Source organism: Porites lutea, chromosome 10, assembly GCF_958299795.1.
Source record: "Porites lutea chromosome 10, jaPorLute2.1, whole genome shotgun sequence".
NCBI lineage: Eukaryota > Metazoa > Cnidaria > Anthozoa > Scleractinia > Poritidae > Porites > Porites lutea.
Genome location: NC_133210.1, coordinates 6,919,594 through 6,936,294, shown reverse-complemented (window position 1 = coordinate 6,936,294; position 16,701 = coordinate 6,919,594). Strand labels below are relative to the sequence as shown.

General features: G+C 37.8%; 1 protein-coding gene across 1 annotated transcript in view; it reads left to right on the top strand.

The window, feature by feature from the left end:
- The window catches only part of LOC140949433 (proto-oncogene tyrosine-protein kinase receptor Ret-like), a 17,136-nt gene extending 10,608 nt beyond the window's left edge, over window positions 1–6,528 (top strand). The window contains exon 8 of the mRNA XM_073398593.1: window positions 6,297–6,528. Within this exon, the coding sequence (XP_073254694.1) occupies window positions 6,297–6,528 (232 nt within the window). The remainder of the gene's footprint in view (window positions 1–6,296) is intronic.
- Window positions 6,529–16,701: the final 10,173 nt, after the last annotated feature.

The following is a 16,701-nucleotide window of genomic DNA, read 5'->3' as shown; positions in this document are numbered from 1 at the left end:
CTAGGTTAATTTATTTCCTGGGGCCGGGGGGAGTACTCTCTGTACTGGGGCGGCACCGCCCAAAAGGAGCTAAACGGGGTACCTCTCTCATTTTTCTGGTATAGGAATTTTGCTTGTCGAAGTATATGAAAGGGTAGGGAAATCTGTCATTTCGGTCTGTAAAATGACTTAAGAGGCCCTGATAAGATTTTTTGGCTGTGATAAAGTCAATAAAATTTTCTAGTTTGTTATTTATTCATATTTAAAAGGAAGTGCATTTTTTAAGCAATTAAAAGGGATAAAGTTAAAGTTCCTTTCTGTCAAAAATGATACTCAAAAGGATAAGGGGTTGGACCTCGGGGCTGAGCTCTAAATAATAATGGCTGGATGAAGGAATGGGGAATCTTTTAGGCCACATGTATATGGAAAGGTAGGAATTTCACGAGCTAGAATGTTTGAAATGGTAGGAAATTTTGTAACTTCGGTAATTTACATTAAAAGTTATTTTAAACAGATGTACCTTTATTGGATGCTTGATGTTAAGGGCTTAAGAGCGGATCTTTGTAAATATCGACCAGAGGTGGGAAAAATAAAATTTTTGAAAAATCTCAAAAAAATTATGTAGACTACCCTAGGTATTCTAGTTATGAAAATGTAAATTTTAGTTTCATTGGATGAATATTTTCTCGATACGGCGAATGCCAATTTCGGGCGACTGACGGCCTCCTTTAGACCGCTTTTTCGGGCCCCTTGACCGGGCTACAAAAAGACCACGATTTCAATCGAATTCAAATATCATTCAACCCGATAAGTTTATTACCGTATTAAACGGGTTTTAATGCACATTTTGAGTGGTCATGTTCTCGAATTGATTGCAACTGGAATATTTTATGAATTTTTAAATATTTACAGAATTTCAAAGTTTTTACGCGAGCAAAATATTGTCAAATTTCAAAGGCTTAAAATCACATCCGATACATGATTTTAAACAGAAAAAGACATTCCACATTAAAAAGCAATCTCTAAGCTTTCAAAATATGCTTTCAAAACTCTGGGCAACGTATGAAATGAATTTTTGGGAACGCAAAGTTTACGGAGCATTTAAGTGTAATTTGACCTTTCTGACTTGACAGATAAGAGGTTCGGCACGACACAAATCAATCTTCCAACCAATGTTGCGCCCAAAATACGTTTAATTTAAGCAATCTCAAGTCCCACAGTGATACATAGATGTTTTATATACATTAGGTGGAAAGTTTCATGCCGTTGTTTCAGCCGTGATTGAAGAACTGTTATCCTGGCCTTCAGGATTTGAACTCGCCTCGCCAATGTAAACATTTGGGTCAATGCAAGTTCTTATCAATCACGAAACAGCAAAGTTTTCAAAATCTACACCAAATATATATCTATCCTTTCTAGTATATAATCAGGTCTACAATTTGTTTGTTTGTACCTTGTGTCCTTGTTTGACTTCATCTCTGCAATGAAACTGACAAACCACAGCAAAATTCCCGCTCGCTCGACATGTCACGTGTTACATGAAAGAGCCGTTTTAGACTCGATTGCGTTACGTAAACATGACACACAGTGATTATTTCTGATTGTGTGAAAAACTATTCCATCCCTAACCTACATGTTATAGGTATGCCATTGAATGAGCAGACAGTCTCATTTTTTTTCTTACCATGCAGTTTTAGCGATCATAGGCTTGTGATCCCCGAGCGTGTCTATCAAACCACGATATGTAAATAACGTGTTCTTTCTTGTTGTTTGTTGATAGATCTGTCAGCTTAGGAAATCACCTAATACGTTTCGCAGTTATTCTGCAACACGCTATTATGGCATATCATGTACAAAGAGTTTATAATTACAAGTAAAAAAGCACGAGCGAGAAAATCTTGCTACCGTTGTATCTTGCGCTTGCGACACCAATTCCTTGATATTGCACTCTCGGCGTAAGCTAGTACTCTTGTACTTACTGTACGACGATATTTACAGCGTGCGAATATGGAGGACTAGTTTTAGGCGATTTTGGTACAAGTACCAAATACATGTACACGAGCACAGAGCACAGGTGCGCATCGGGAGTGCAACACTGCCGGCAGGCTAGGTACGTTTTAAATCTTACTTTAAGCTGTCCACCAATTGCACATAAGGTATACCTGTTATCTCCAAAGTTGATTTATCTGCAGTGGGTTCAAAAGCGTGGGAAGGTTGTTTGTAAGCTAGAGCTAGAAATGTATTACACTCTATAATGCGTTTCTGACTATTATTATTATTATTATTATTATTATTATTACTATTATTATTATTATTATTATCATTATTATGAAATACAGTATAAATATTATTATTATTATTATTATCATTATTATTATCGTTATTATTGTATTTCAACACAAGTAATCAGCGAGGGTGGCAGAGTTAATTTAGTGCGCGGCCTTCGGTGCGCGAGGTCACATCCTTTTTTCAATTTCTCTCCTTTCTGTGTGGCTTTGACTACAATAGATTTAAATGCCCTTAAAACGGAGCATTGATGGAGAGAGAGAGAGGGGGGGGGGGGGGTAAAATGAGTGGACCGTCGACCTCAAGTTTATCAGTTATTACTGTCACAACCTTTTTTTAGCAATTATAAAGCGGGCGCTGTTTGGCTTAGCCTGCGTGGCATGCTTGGCCGTGCAAGGGGAACACGCGAAGGGGAGAGGAGGACTCCTCTTCTTTTCTCTCATCGCACGTCCTCGACATTTCTTCTTTTGTCCCCCCGCCCCCCCCCCCCCCAAAAAAAAATGGCATCTGCTACTCAGTCTATGATTGGCTACGGTGAGGGGACCTACTCTTTAGAGTTTATGCGCGTGTCAAAACAAAGGAATGAACCTGCCGGAGACGGACCAGGGGCTGGGGTTCGTTCGTGTTACACTGGTTCTTCTATAATGAGTTCGAAGATGTACAAGAAAAGGCACCTACGAAAGTTCCAAACCATGATAAGCTCGTCGATGCGCAAACTACATTATGGGCATCTTTGACAATACGGCGAACCAACGTGCACCTGGACAGTTGCAGTTTAACGATTGCACACGCCCTTCTCCCAGGGTATGACTGTAGTCTTCTCTCTTTCGGCGCAGGCCAGTCAGATGGCATGCTGCAGAATTGACTGTAAAGTGGCGCTCAACCGATCGGTCGCTCTCTTTTGTGCGCACTTTATTACTTGAACCACGCTAGTCACCCCACCCACCCTTCCAACGGTCCATTTTTGTACGCTGTATCGCCGCACATAAGCGAGCGAAATTGTACTAGCTGGCAATGATGCTTCCTTATTTTCAGCTCTAGAGTATACTGCCAACAACTGGCCGAAATACTGCCAACAACCAAAAAGAACAGCGCAAACAATATTTGACCCTGGGCCCGGCCCAAGGCGGGGGTTTGTCGAGGAGGGGATTCGGAGAGTTAAAGTTACCGAGATGATAAAGGTATTTCTTTTTTGTTTTGATATTTTTCATTAGAAGATTTCTTTGGCAATAGGAAAATTTGGCAAATATGTAAAAATATATATATAGACGTTTTCTGCTACCTTGATTTAAGTAGGATTCTCCAGGGAAATTCAAAACAATCTGACTGGTGGAGTACTGCGCCGGTACAATGCTGGCCGCGCAGTTCAGACTGTCGGATGAGAAAAGATTAATTCAGCAGATGGTACGATGAATGAAGGAACAACAAACAGTTACTTTCCATTTTTTGGCGTGCCATATCATTTAATCCTCCACGGAAAAATTTCACGGCGCGGAAATTACTTGGAATCGTTTCTTTCCGGGGGGGGCGGGGGGTGAGTGGGGAGGCGGTGCGGGTGTAATTTTCGGTCCTAGGATTTTTTTTGATTTCGTCGGGAAACCGACAAGTCTGTGCTGATAAAACTGAATGGTAAAAAAAAAATGAGATTGTCTGCACATTCAATAACACCTATAACAAGTAGGTTAGAGATGGAATTTTTCTTCACACAATCAGAAATAATCACTGTGTCATGTTTTACGTAACGCAATCGAGTCTAAAACGGCTCTTTCACGTGGCACGTGACATGTCGAGCGAGCGGGAATTTTGCTGTGGTTTGTCTCAGTTTCATTGCAGAAATGAAGTCAAACAAGGACACATTAGGTACAAACAAACAAATTGTAGACCTAATTATATACTAGAAAAGATACATAATTGGTGCAGATTTTGAAAACTTTGCTGTTTCGTGCTAAGATCTTTAATTGACCCAAATGTTTACATTGGCGAGGCGAGTTCTAATAATGCACCTGAAGGCCAGGATAAGAGTTCTTCATTGACGGCTGAAAAAAACGGTATGAAACTTTCCACCTATCCACCTAATGTATATAAAACATCTATGTATCACTGTGGGACTTGAGATTGCTTAAATTAAACGTATTTTGGCTGAAACATTTGTTGGTTTTTTATTATTATTATTATTATTTTTTTTAATTTTTAAATTTTTTAAACTAAACTAGTGAGCAGCACTCTGCGAACTGTTGCTGTAAAACTTGTTTATTCTCCTACGCGTTTCGTCTAACTAACGTAGACTTCTTCAGGGAGTTTTACAATCAAATACTAAACGCCTGTATTTTAGCCATAATATGACTAAAAATAATGATGGTCGCAAACATTGAAGGTTTGGCCGGATTTACGAAAAGGAACAGGCGCAGCTGTGAAATTTTTTACGCAAGGCGTAAGAATACTTTGGGGCCACGGTTTTAGCTAAAACCGTGGCCCCAAGGTATTCTTACGCCTTGCGTTACAAAGCTACTGTAACATTAGCTAATCTTTGTAAGTAAGTTTTTTGGGGCCACGGTTTTAGCTAAAACCGTGGCCCCAAAGTATTCTTACGCCTTGCGTAAAAAATTTCACAGCTGCGCCTGTTCCTTTTCGTAAATCCGGCCAAACCTTCAATGTTTGCGACCATCATTATTTTTAGTCATATTATGGCTTAAATACAGGCGTTTAGTATTTGATTGTAAAACTCCCTGAAGAAGTCTACGTTAGTTAGACGAAACGCGTAGGAGAATAAACAAGTTTTACAGCAACAGTTCGCAGAGTGCTGCTCACTAGTTTAGTTTTAAAAATTAAAAAAAAAAAAAAAATTTAAAAATTTTAAAAATTTAAAAATTAAAAATTTTAAAAATTAAAAAAATAAAATAAAATAAAATAAAATAAAATAAACGGCTGAAAAAAACGGTATGAAACTTTCCACCTATCCACCTAATGTATATAAAACATCTATGTATCACTGTGGGACTTGAGATTGCTTAAATTAAACGTATTTTGGCTGAAACATTTGTTGGAGGATTGATTTGTGTCGCTCCGAACCTCTTATCTGTCAAGTCAGAAAGATCAAATTACACTTAAATGCTCCGTAAACTTTGCGTTCCCAAAAATTCATTTCATATGTTGCCCAGAGTTTTGAAAGCATATTTTGAAAGCTTAGAGATTGCTTTTTAATGTGGAATGTCTTTTTCTGTTTAAAATCATGTATCGGATGTGATTTTAAGCCTTTGAAATTTGACAATATTTTGCTCGCGTAAAATCTTTAAAATTTTGTAAATATTTAAAAATTCATAAAATATTCCAGTTGCAATCAATTCAAGAACATAACCACTCAAAATGTGTCTTAAAACCCGTTTAATACGATAAGAAGCTTTTTAGGTTGCATGATACTTGAATTCGATTGAAATCGTGGTCTTTTTGTAGCCCGGTTTAGAGGCCCGAAAAAGCGGTCTGGAGGAGGCCGTCAATCGCCCGAAATTGGCTTTCGCCGTATCGCCAAAATATTTATCCAATGAAACTAAAATTTATATTTTCATAACTAGAATACCTAGGGTAGTCTACATAATTTTTTAGAGATTTTTCAATAATTTGATTTTTCCCACCTCTGGTCGATATTTACAGACATCCGCTCTTAATAGCTTAAAAAGTGAAGTAATCGTACCATTTTTCAGGGTAGGCAGGAGAGGAATGTATACGAAAGAGGTACCTTTTCTGTCAAAAATGTTGTATGAAAGAGGTTGGACCTCAGGGTGGAGTCTCCCTGTAAACTCATAAATCTAAGAAGCCTCTTCTAACAAAGTTTTCTTTTATGCCAATAGACCACTTTCGCCTGTATGTTTTGTTTTGTCAATACAGATCATGTCTATCGGTCAAATTCCTCTGGGACCTCTTTTGGTAAACCAAAACATACAAGCTATAAAGAGGTCTATTGACACTGTCTAATAATTGACAAGAGCTCTTCTAAGCACTGAATGGTTCTTGTTTTTTTTTTTCATTCATAACAGATATGAGCTGATTTCTGACTGTTGGAAAGAAGACCCTTACATTCGTCCCAGTTTCTACCGTTTGATCGAAAAAATGGAGGCGATGATGGAAAGGGATGTACCATACTTAGATGTAAACAAACACAATGAAGCTCGTCCGTATTACAACGTACCTCCTGAAGCTAGTGCTGATAAATATGGAGAAGAAGGAGCATCCCCAATAATCGGACCGTTTAAGACGGAACAAGTATAAACAGCTAAATGCATGTAATGGACTTAGAAACTAAGCCAAGAAAATACTGAAAGAATTAAAACTAACAAAAGAGGAGCTTTAATTATAACAAAAAATGTGTAACAGTAAGGCCATCTAGATCTAATCAGGAGCCCATCATCCAGGAATGTAAACCTCTCTTATAGTATGTTTAGATTTTTACTTGGCTATTTATAGATTAATCTTTCACGGCACGAAAATAGAAAGCGGGACTGAGTAGGATTTCCAGCAATCAGCGGATGCGATCAAAGAAGTATAAAGCGATTAAGGTTTTAACTGAACGACAGGCCTTAAAAGTTAGGCACTATCTGAGAAGATCAACCGCCATGTTGGATTGCACCGAAGTTTATTTTAGAGCACAGCGAATTTTTAGTAAAAGATTGGTGTAAAGTCTTAGCCGACTTACCCAGGTCGTTCACCGACGATAATGATTGTTCATGCGGTGCAAGAGTTTGATATCCGATTGCTAAAATGTTCGCTGAAAAGTTTTGGGCTGAAATGAAAGTTGTAAAGCAACCACAGATTTGTCATTTAAAACCATTTAGTTTCTCTGCTCGGGCTCAAGATTTGAAATGAAAACAAACTTTTTAAAATGTTTTTTAAAAGATAGGTCCTTCTTGAAATACAAACCAACGTTAGCTCTAGCCTCTGGATACGATCGTTCCAAGAAAAAAAAAAAGTACCTTAAAAAAGAATAAAGAGAAAGAAAGAGCCTTAAAAAAGAGAAAGAGCTTTAAAGAAAGAGCTTTAAAACATTGAGTTTGGTAATTTAGGATACAAGAAAATGATAAAATGATAACGCCAGCAGTAGTGTAACTTATAAACGGAGGGGTTTAAATAAGAATCAACAGACTACATGTACATCTAGTCCTCAACTATTATTATAATGCTTTGCAAAAGCCTTATGATAATGTCTCTGCCAAATGAATATGAGATATATAGACTGAAATACCTGTAACGCTATCAGTATGATTAAAATAACATTGTTCCGCACTTCACCTGCTTCGTACAGTAAACAACTTTGGCATTTCATATTGTAATCAGGTTTATTATATACATACTGAGAAATACTCACCAAAAAGCTATGTCGTAAATTTTCGTACGCAAATTAGTTCTAGCCAATCAGAGGAGCGAACGATGGTTTTCACACGTGAAAAAAATGATACGTCCAATCAGGAGCCACAGATGTGTGTGAGTTTCGCGCCAAAATTCCCGCCTTTTATCGCAGCTCGCAGCGCCGCTTCGCACACATTCAACGAGAAAAGTTTCACTCAAAGAGTTTTTCTCGCTAAAAAAGTGAAAAACATTTCGGAAATGAAGTGGAATAGTTTCGTTTGTTTCACTGTCGATAAAGAAAACGGTAGAGAGCCGGCGAAACAACAGCGGAAAGGGATAAACAGAACGAGACGTAAGCTTTTGTTGTGCTTTTTGTCGGAGTTACTTTGCCTTTCATTTAAGCTTAAGCTTATATAATTTGAAACCGGCCATTTTACTTAAATTCACTCATTTTCAACTTTGCATTGAGAACAAACAGTTAAGATTACTTATAGTTCTTGGATTACCTCATATCCTCACCGTCATTTATGTTTTTAACAAGCGTTTTTACTAAAAAGGTGATACTTCGTTTTCGTTGTCATTTTGCGGTAAGTGTATAGCGGCAAATTTTAGCATTTTTGAAAGATTTAAAATAAAAAGGCCGCCAAAATGATGAATGTCTCAGTATGTATATAATAAACACACTACCACATAGAAAGTGCTTTGTACAGTACTTACGTTCTCGTTGTTTTTGTATCAGAAATCTTACTCGTTCGCTACGCTCACTCGTTCGATTTCTGATACGTCAACAACTCGTGCGTAAATACTGTACGCCAGCACTTTCCATGAAGTATTCTCTATGAATGGTTTGACCAATGAATGACTGCATGACCTGATTAACCAATGACGTCGCGGTATTCGTCTTTTTCTGTCAGTTAAGCAACCGTGCCCTTGGGTCAATCAAATATCAAAACGTCCTTTGTCGGCAAATTGCAAGTTACAATAACGAAGGATTCGATACATCCTTGCCATTTTCTCCACGTAGTCCAACTAATTAAAACAAAAAACGCCTCAGACGTTTGACCACGGTGGCCAGAGGGTACAAACATGTACGCATAAGTGACGTGATTCAGGGGCACCCAACGAAAATAGAGTTCAAAACCACTTAAACAATTAGCATTGTTAAACGTTTTTTAGTATTTAAACAGTAGATAAATGCATATTTTTACCCCTTAAACATTTTTCCTGTGTTTGGATTTCCTAGAAGAAAGTCTGGTGATCCGAAAATTATAAGGATCAAAACTTACCTTTTCGAAAATTTCAGCCGCAAAAAGGCTCCCGAAAATGTTGGGTGATCTTTTTAGGGTAAAAATCCGTTAAAAATGGGCAATTATACCATATTTAAGATGTTCCAAAATCCTAGGAGAGGCAGGCAAGCAAGAAATTTTACAACAAACGTTCCGAAAATTCTAGATCTCAAATCGTCTTCCGAAGAGATATTTTCCGAAAATTGACCTTGGGTGCACCTTGTGATTTTACTGGTTGAGCACCAATCTCGTCTCCATAGATCCCTATTGGTCATGAGTTAAGTGTCGGGTCGCGTTTTTGGTGCTGACCATGGAGAAAACGGGCTCTTGAGACGAGATGGACTGATTACAAAAGCCGCAAACAATCCAACAAACCGATCACAGCTGTAATTATAAAGGGAACAATCAACTGGTGCCATGAAAGCAAAAACGAGTGACGTTTGGGTGCAAGAAATGTTTGAGGCAATTTGTAAAGGCAGTAATGCAAAATCAAGCATACAGTCATTGTACATGTGACACTATCCTGGATGCCAGAGGTCTTCCCGCTCATCGGCGGCTATGAAGTGCTGGTAGGTGAGAGATTATTATTTTTTTCGCGCCGCTTCGCGGCTCGCTTTCGCGGGTTTCAAAGAGAAAAAGGCCTCTGGCACCCTTTTTAGTGAAAGACTTTTGTGTCCAAACAAACGTTTTGCAAATGCTTTTCTGGGTTAATGGTTGGAAGAAGGCTTTACACACGCTAACTACTCTCTATACTATTAAGTAATTTTCCGCTATCATCTTCTCAGCCCTTTCCCTGTCAACGCACTTTTGAACAAAAATTATCTGTCCTATGGCGTTGCTGAAACTGTAATAAAAGACATTTGGAGTCAAGGAGGAAGACCACGAGGATAAGGTTTAACTAATAGTTTTTTTTGCGTATTATAAGAAAATAGACCTGTAGACACCATTTATTCGTTTTTTTTTCAGTGAACTGTGGCAGTCCCGCCAAGAAACCGCCTAGCACAGTTCGAACTATTATCGTCGCGTAGGGTCGCCAGTACAACATTTACTTACCCCCTCCCGATACCTTATTACAAATAAATAAAGACCAGAATATGAGGATATGCCTCTTTTTAAGGAGGCTCGACTGGATTTTTTAGGGAGTATACCTCCCCTTTTTGAGCGTTTACCGCGTCAGCATTAACAACGATAACGCAAAAAGGTTAACACGGCTGCACTGTATAAAGATGAAAATTTGTTATGAACCATGTTTTATTGACATCAGGTTTTACCATGGCAACATAATGACGCGATTACGTTTTTTACTTGCCTTTGTTTGTTTGGATTGCGAGGAAGAGGAATTTGATTAGCCTACGTTCGGCTGCTTTCTTTACCATTTTTGTAAAACATGTAGTTTGGTCCACGCCTACAAATTTCAAGGTTATTTAAAAACTGCTCGATAATTTTTTAAAAAAACTTGACAATCCCGTGACTAAGCATCAATGTACGTCTCTGCTTGCTTTCAAGGACATTGAAAAGACGGAAGGTAATTAAATGGGGCTTTAGATATCACAAATTCCCCCAGATTTTGTGTTTATAAGTGAGCGTCCTCATTATTCCTCTGTTCCCTGGCATTGTTTTCAAGTTTCATATGGTAGAACGATGAATAGACAGAATTGCGATACTCACACTGACGTCACCTATTGAAGATATCAATGTCCAACCAGAAGCGCATTCACTGGTTCTTGAAACAAAAAATTGTTTTGTTTCACTCGTTACACATTTGAATAGCGAAAACAATGTTTTAATTGTAAACCTTTGATGTCTCCTATACACACAAGGAAATGCGAATCCTTTAACTTTTAAACACATTTAAATAGAGGTGTGTGGAAAAAGAATTCCCAAGTGACTTTTAATAAGCTAAAGCTTTTTGCTTACTTTTCAAATTGCCTCTTTGGAATTGTAAAAGTAAAGTTTAATGTCACTAATTAAGTTCTTATTCTAAAGAAATTGTCTGAATCTTATTCCTGTGAAGTTGAACAAATTACAGGATTATATATCTCTGATGACGTCTTAAATTAGGTATCTCCGATCTTTTGGATTGCGTCATGGAATATTTTATGTTGTGCCCGGTATAACCACTTTGACGGGTTTTAGGCTATTTTGGAATCGCTGTCACTTCAGCCTGCGTAAGATGGTTTCCTGGTTGTTGATAATTTCTGTCTGAGGACTTCATTCAAAAGCTTCATTCACGTACTGCAGTGAGCGAAGAAACTAGTGTTTCAGTGGTGGTTAAAAGATTAAAAGATTTTGGTTGGCATATATTCCCTATTAGGGCTTGTGAATTTAGTCCTAGCGATTAAGTAGTACGATAGTGTAGAGGGGAGGGGGCGAGGGTCGCATTCAATATTCGTTTTCGATTATTTATATAGTCTTCGACGCGTTATTAGCAGTGGAAGATCTTTATAAAGTTAATGCGAAAAAATCGAAAAGAAAAAGATGATCACTCGTTACCATCTGTCAAATTGACCACGATCTAAGTAATGAGCAGATAAACACTACTCAATTTTGATTCTGGCAATAGCTGCAAGATCCGTCTTGAAGTAGCCAAGGAAGCCCACAAATTGTTAAATTGTCTTATAGTGTCGCGTGGTGCATAAACAAAATTTTACGTCCCAATTCCCCTTTTTTTAGGCGTGCTAATTGCCCTCATGCGCCTTGTTATTGATGACGCTTTATTCGGAAAAATTGAAGAAATGGATAAATGATGTTTCCTCTTACGCGTACACCTGTTTTCTCTTTTGCCTTTTTTAACTTTAAAAAAATATAAGCATAATTATAATCTTTTTATTTCTTTGTTTTTGCTTACTTCTAACTTGAGGTCTTTTAGCACTATTAGATACTATAAGGAGAACGGTGGCTATTTCGTCTTAAAAAAAATGAAAAATAAAAATAAAATAAATATATAATACAATCTCCTTATCTTTATTTATTTTAATTTTTTTTCTGTTGATTAGCAAACCATTCAAAGGAGAAAGATGGAATTCAGTTTACCCCTCGAACTGCCAAGTACAGCTTAATGTATACTTCCATGCAGTTTCTTTTCACTTTTTTGCTACCGTATTGGCATCCTGTATTCTCAACAAGTGTGACCTTATTAATAATAATGCCAAACAGTAACATTTCATTCATATTTCCCATATCAATTTGAGTGTTTAGTAGGGAGCTACATCTGTAATGACTTTAAAACAATACGTCGCGTACTCTTCATATTAAGGATTAGATTATATTAAGGAAATGATCAAAACTCGTGTGTTAGGCCATTAACACCGACACTTAATTCAGAAAATCAGCTTCGAGAGTTTCGTATAGGGCACGAATTGAAGTTTGAATTTTTATTATTCATTGTGGAAAAACTGTGATCAGCGGTTAAAGCTATAACGAAATCAGCTGCAAGCTTTTTAACATTTTATTTCAGTTACTTACGGGTCGAAAAATACTTGGGATCTTCTTTTAGGTATTTCGTACTTAAATTTATCCCTCTTAAAATGTAAGAACAACAATGATCTGCGTTATATATATATATATCATATTCCCGTTTTCATTTATTGTAGAGGTAGAAAGAAAATATACTTAAGTCATGTCTGTTCACCGTTTCATCTTGAGAAAAAAAAAACACACTAGTGTCAAAAGCCAGAAAGAAAGAACAATAATTGAGGATTCAATCCTTTGGATAGACATCGTTTTATCTAGCACACGAAAGTCTGGATGGCATTAAGGGTTATACAGAAGCAGTCGAAAAACAACCTAAGTTTGCTCCAAACTTCCTCGTTCGATATAGGGCCTAATGAAAGTATGTATTCAGTCTTGTCAATTAGCATTGCCGAAAAATAATAGAGACTGGATTTCTTTTGCTTTAAAACTCTTCCGTTAGTGTTTTATTGATTGATTTCATTTCATTTTTATTTTCCATTGCATTATAAATAGTAATAGACAAATCACAGACAAACATAAATAGAGCTTATGAGTCATAGAAAGTTTTCCATACGAACAGTTTATATAGTTTATTTATCGGTGATCAGAGATTCAGAATTCCAAAAACAAAAAACAACAAACAAAAAAAAACAAACAAACAAACAAACAAACAAAAACAATATACGCCAGCTTTCCAATATGTAGAAATTGACTTTATATAGAGCTCTCTTTTCGCCGATTTGAAACCCTGACCCTGTTTAGGACAAAAATTAAAATATAACTAAAATATATACCATGTTTAGGACAAAGGACAAAATGCACGCCGTCTTGTTTTGAGGCCATTTATTGGCAATTGCAATAGAGAAAATTCACGTTATAGTATTGCCTTAAAAAAGGAAAAGAAAAAAGAAAAAATTCATCAAGCAAATCAATTTAATCGTGCAGACAATACCCAGGCTCTCACGAAATTATATACCCTGTTTATGACAGACTCGCGCGATTAATTATATACCCTGCGTAGGACACAGAGGACAAAAACCATACTCTGTCCAGGGGCACATCCCTGAATAGGCCATATAAGGGAGTACACCCTACGGGTTCTGTATAAAGAAGACCTCCAAAATGCGCTTATGATTAGCGGCGGGGTACCCCTGTTTGTGTAAAGAAGAATTCCAAAAATAGCTGATTATCACCAGTGACGTAGTTACATAATTCGGTCTGTATATTGAGCAACTCGCCGATGAAAAGAGACAATGTAGTTCTCACTGTTTAAAGACAAGAGCCATAATGGGATAAAGACGAATCCGCCAACTACAGGCCTTTACCCTCCCGGAAGTTATAGGGTTAAAAAACACCGTGATTCAAGAGTTCCCACTAGTAAGTTTTTTTTCTTTTGCAAAGAAGCAATGGCAATACTATTTTGTCTTTTTCAGTTGGAGCCCTTTTAAAGGAAGTGAGTCTCGTAAGCGCAGAATGGCCGCCTTGACAAAATCTAGTTTATACTCCACCGCACAAAAATCATTTCCGTAAGAGGCCAGCTTAATTTGCCAACCCTTTTTTTTCCTTGTCGAGGGTCCCCGCTTAATGGAGCTTTGACTGTTATATACGCAGGTGAGTGATAATCATCTCTGTCTGTTGCAGATGATGTTTTGGGCTCGAACGCAAATAACACGGCGGAACATTTATATACCGTCCATTCGCGATAAATAAACTCCACTAACTGCCGAACTATAATTTGGAGTTACTTCTGTTGGTAGGCAAAGCATTATTTTTGTTTTTTCTAACAAGCAAAATTCACCTAGTTTGTTTATCAAAATTATCGTAATGATAATCAAGTGCCATTCTAAGCCTACTATTTAACTTATAATTCTGCTAATTATTGAAAACCTGTTCATCCTTTTATTTTGTTTCTGTGTGAAACAAACATATATTGGCTGCCTGGCCTTTTTACTTTCAGGTAGTCAGTACCCCGTTACATTCGTTGTTTATCTCGGCGGAGTTGTAACTTACATGACTTATGAGAAAGTTAATCTTGTCATGGTTAGCATATCTTACCAATAATTGGGGCAAATGGCGCCTAAGTTGTCAAATTAAATCTGTTTGGAAAATATATATATCTATAAACCAAATGTGAGCTTCGATGATGGGACTTTATAAAGCACTGTAGGGCCCATTTATGTGGTCAAGGATACCCAAGGCTACTCTGCCCCGAGTAATCAAGGACGAGCTGCCCTCTGAAAACTCTCATTTAACCATTTTTATGCGAACTGTAAACTCGTACTGCGGAGGCAAAACAACTCGGGGAGATGGGGACAGTTTAAGTAACCAGCAGAGTTAAAATTTCGACTTGCCTATCCGGGGCAACCCATGGTATGCTTTCAGTTTGTTGATGTTTAAAACTAAAAGAAAGGTTAAATCTGAATTAACCGTCCTTATTATTAAAGAAACAATGCAAGAAAACGTGAGATTATTTGGACGGTTATTGAGAATGACACTTTCATAATGCAATATAAATACTCGATGTAGGCTTCCTAGCGGGTACCAAACACCGCATAAAAGGGCTCCAACTACAAATGACATTCCTGTTCTTTATACCCGCGAAACAAGCTCCTCAAGATGAGTTGAAACTTCGAGCGTTAAAAGAGCAAAGCAGCTGGTTGCTCAAACCTGCCTAAACATAGGGCTAATTTTGGCAAATGTCAAATGACACCCCCCCCCCCCCCCCCCACACACACACACACACACAGACACACACTACTGCAGTTCCACTACCTTTGCTGTATTTTGTATTCCTGTGTCGTTTTGAAGAAGCGATCTGGATTGGTTTGCTGTTCTGTCTTAACCTTAAGACAGAACAGCAAAACCAGCCTAAAACACTTCAAAACGACTCCTACATTTGTGACATTCCAGCTTTTAATTTATTCTTATGTACCTAATGCATCCTCGTCCCATTACAAGTGAGTAGCTGTTGCGGTTTGATCCCGGGTCTATACAGAGAGGTTCCGCCCGAAATGGGTACCTTTCTCAGGCTTCATGTCGGGGATATGAAAGGGTAGAGATTTCACTTGTTGAAGTATATGAAAGGGTAGGGAGATCGGTCATTTCGGTCGGTAAAAAGCAGGTCGAGAAGGGCTAACAGATGCATTTTGTGGCTGTAAAAACTTTCTGGTTTTGTGATTTATTCACTGGCATTTTAGAGAATGTGCAATTACAGCAGTAAAAGTTATGCAAAGTTCTAAACTAAGTACATGAAAGGGGTACCTTAAGTCAGTAGAAAGTATACAAAAGGGGTACATTTTCTGTCAAAAATGGTTTATTATAACAAGACAAGGCAAGACAAGACAAGACAAGACAAGACAATGTTTTATTTGGAGTCTTATACAGTCCTATCGGGGGGGGGGGGGGGGGGGAGGGGGAAGCTACTTCCCATACATTCTCTTGATCAGCAAGGGTCTTGCCAGCGGATTTGTGTACTGATCATGCGCATTACGTCAAAAACCATAGCTCAACGGTCTTGAGAAGAAACAAAAACATGGCAGTCCAAGGCGAGACTGTTTCTCACTATCATATTTTGGTAAATCGCAAATTTATTGATTTTATGTCGCTTTTCAGGCATAGTGTGTGGTTTTCTTTTTCTGTTAAACAATTTCCCTCCGCAGAGTTTGGAATATGCAACATATAGCTCCGTATAGCTGCTAAGAATCGCCGAAGAGTTGAGCTACAGAGCAGTGTTTTGCTGCAAACCTTAGGAAAGTTAAAGTCGCTTCAAGGTACAGAGTTTTCAGTAGTAGTTGTGATTTGTTTTAGGATCGTTTTGAATGTTAACTTTGGATTCAAGGTGTTGACTGATCGAAATTAACGAAGTGAAATGTTATGAAGTGTTAATTTTTATTCAGTTATGATATGTAGAGCAGTAAGCTCATTTTTATAAAGCTCTCTTGAATATACTTGCTTCCGATAAATTTGATACTTGCTCCAGTAATTTTTATCAGCATCAAGTTATCCTTGCCCGGCAAAAACGATGTAACCTATAAACTGAAATCCATCGAGCGCGTTGTTGTTGGTTAAGATCTAGCACGGTTGCGTTTTAGTTTCCCCCGCATTTCAGTACCGAAAGACAAATACTCAAGAAAAACAAAGATGCATGAAATGATTTTTTTCAATTTTTCAAGCATTTCTGATTTCCTCCTATTTACTGTGGGAAAAATACTGTAGTTATCCGCTGACCACCACGCTGGGTGACCGCTTTGCAAGTTGTGAGAACATCGTTTCTTGGTCCCAGACCTCGTCTCTTCCCCCCCCCCCCCCGTCCCTGAGTCCTATGTATATCAACTTTATCCAAATAATCTAAAATAAAAAT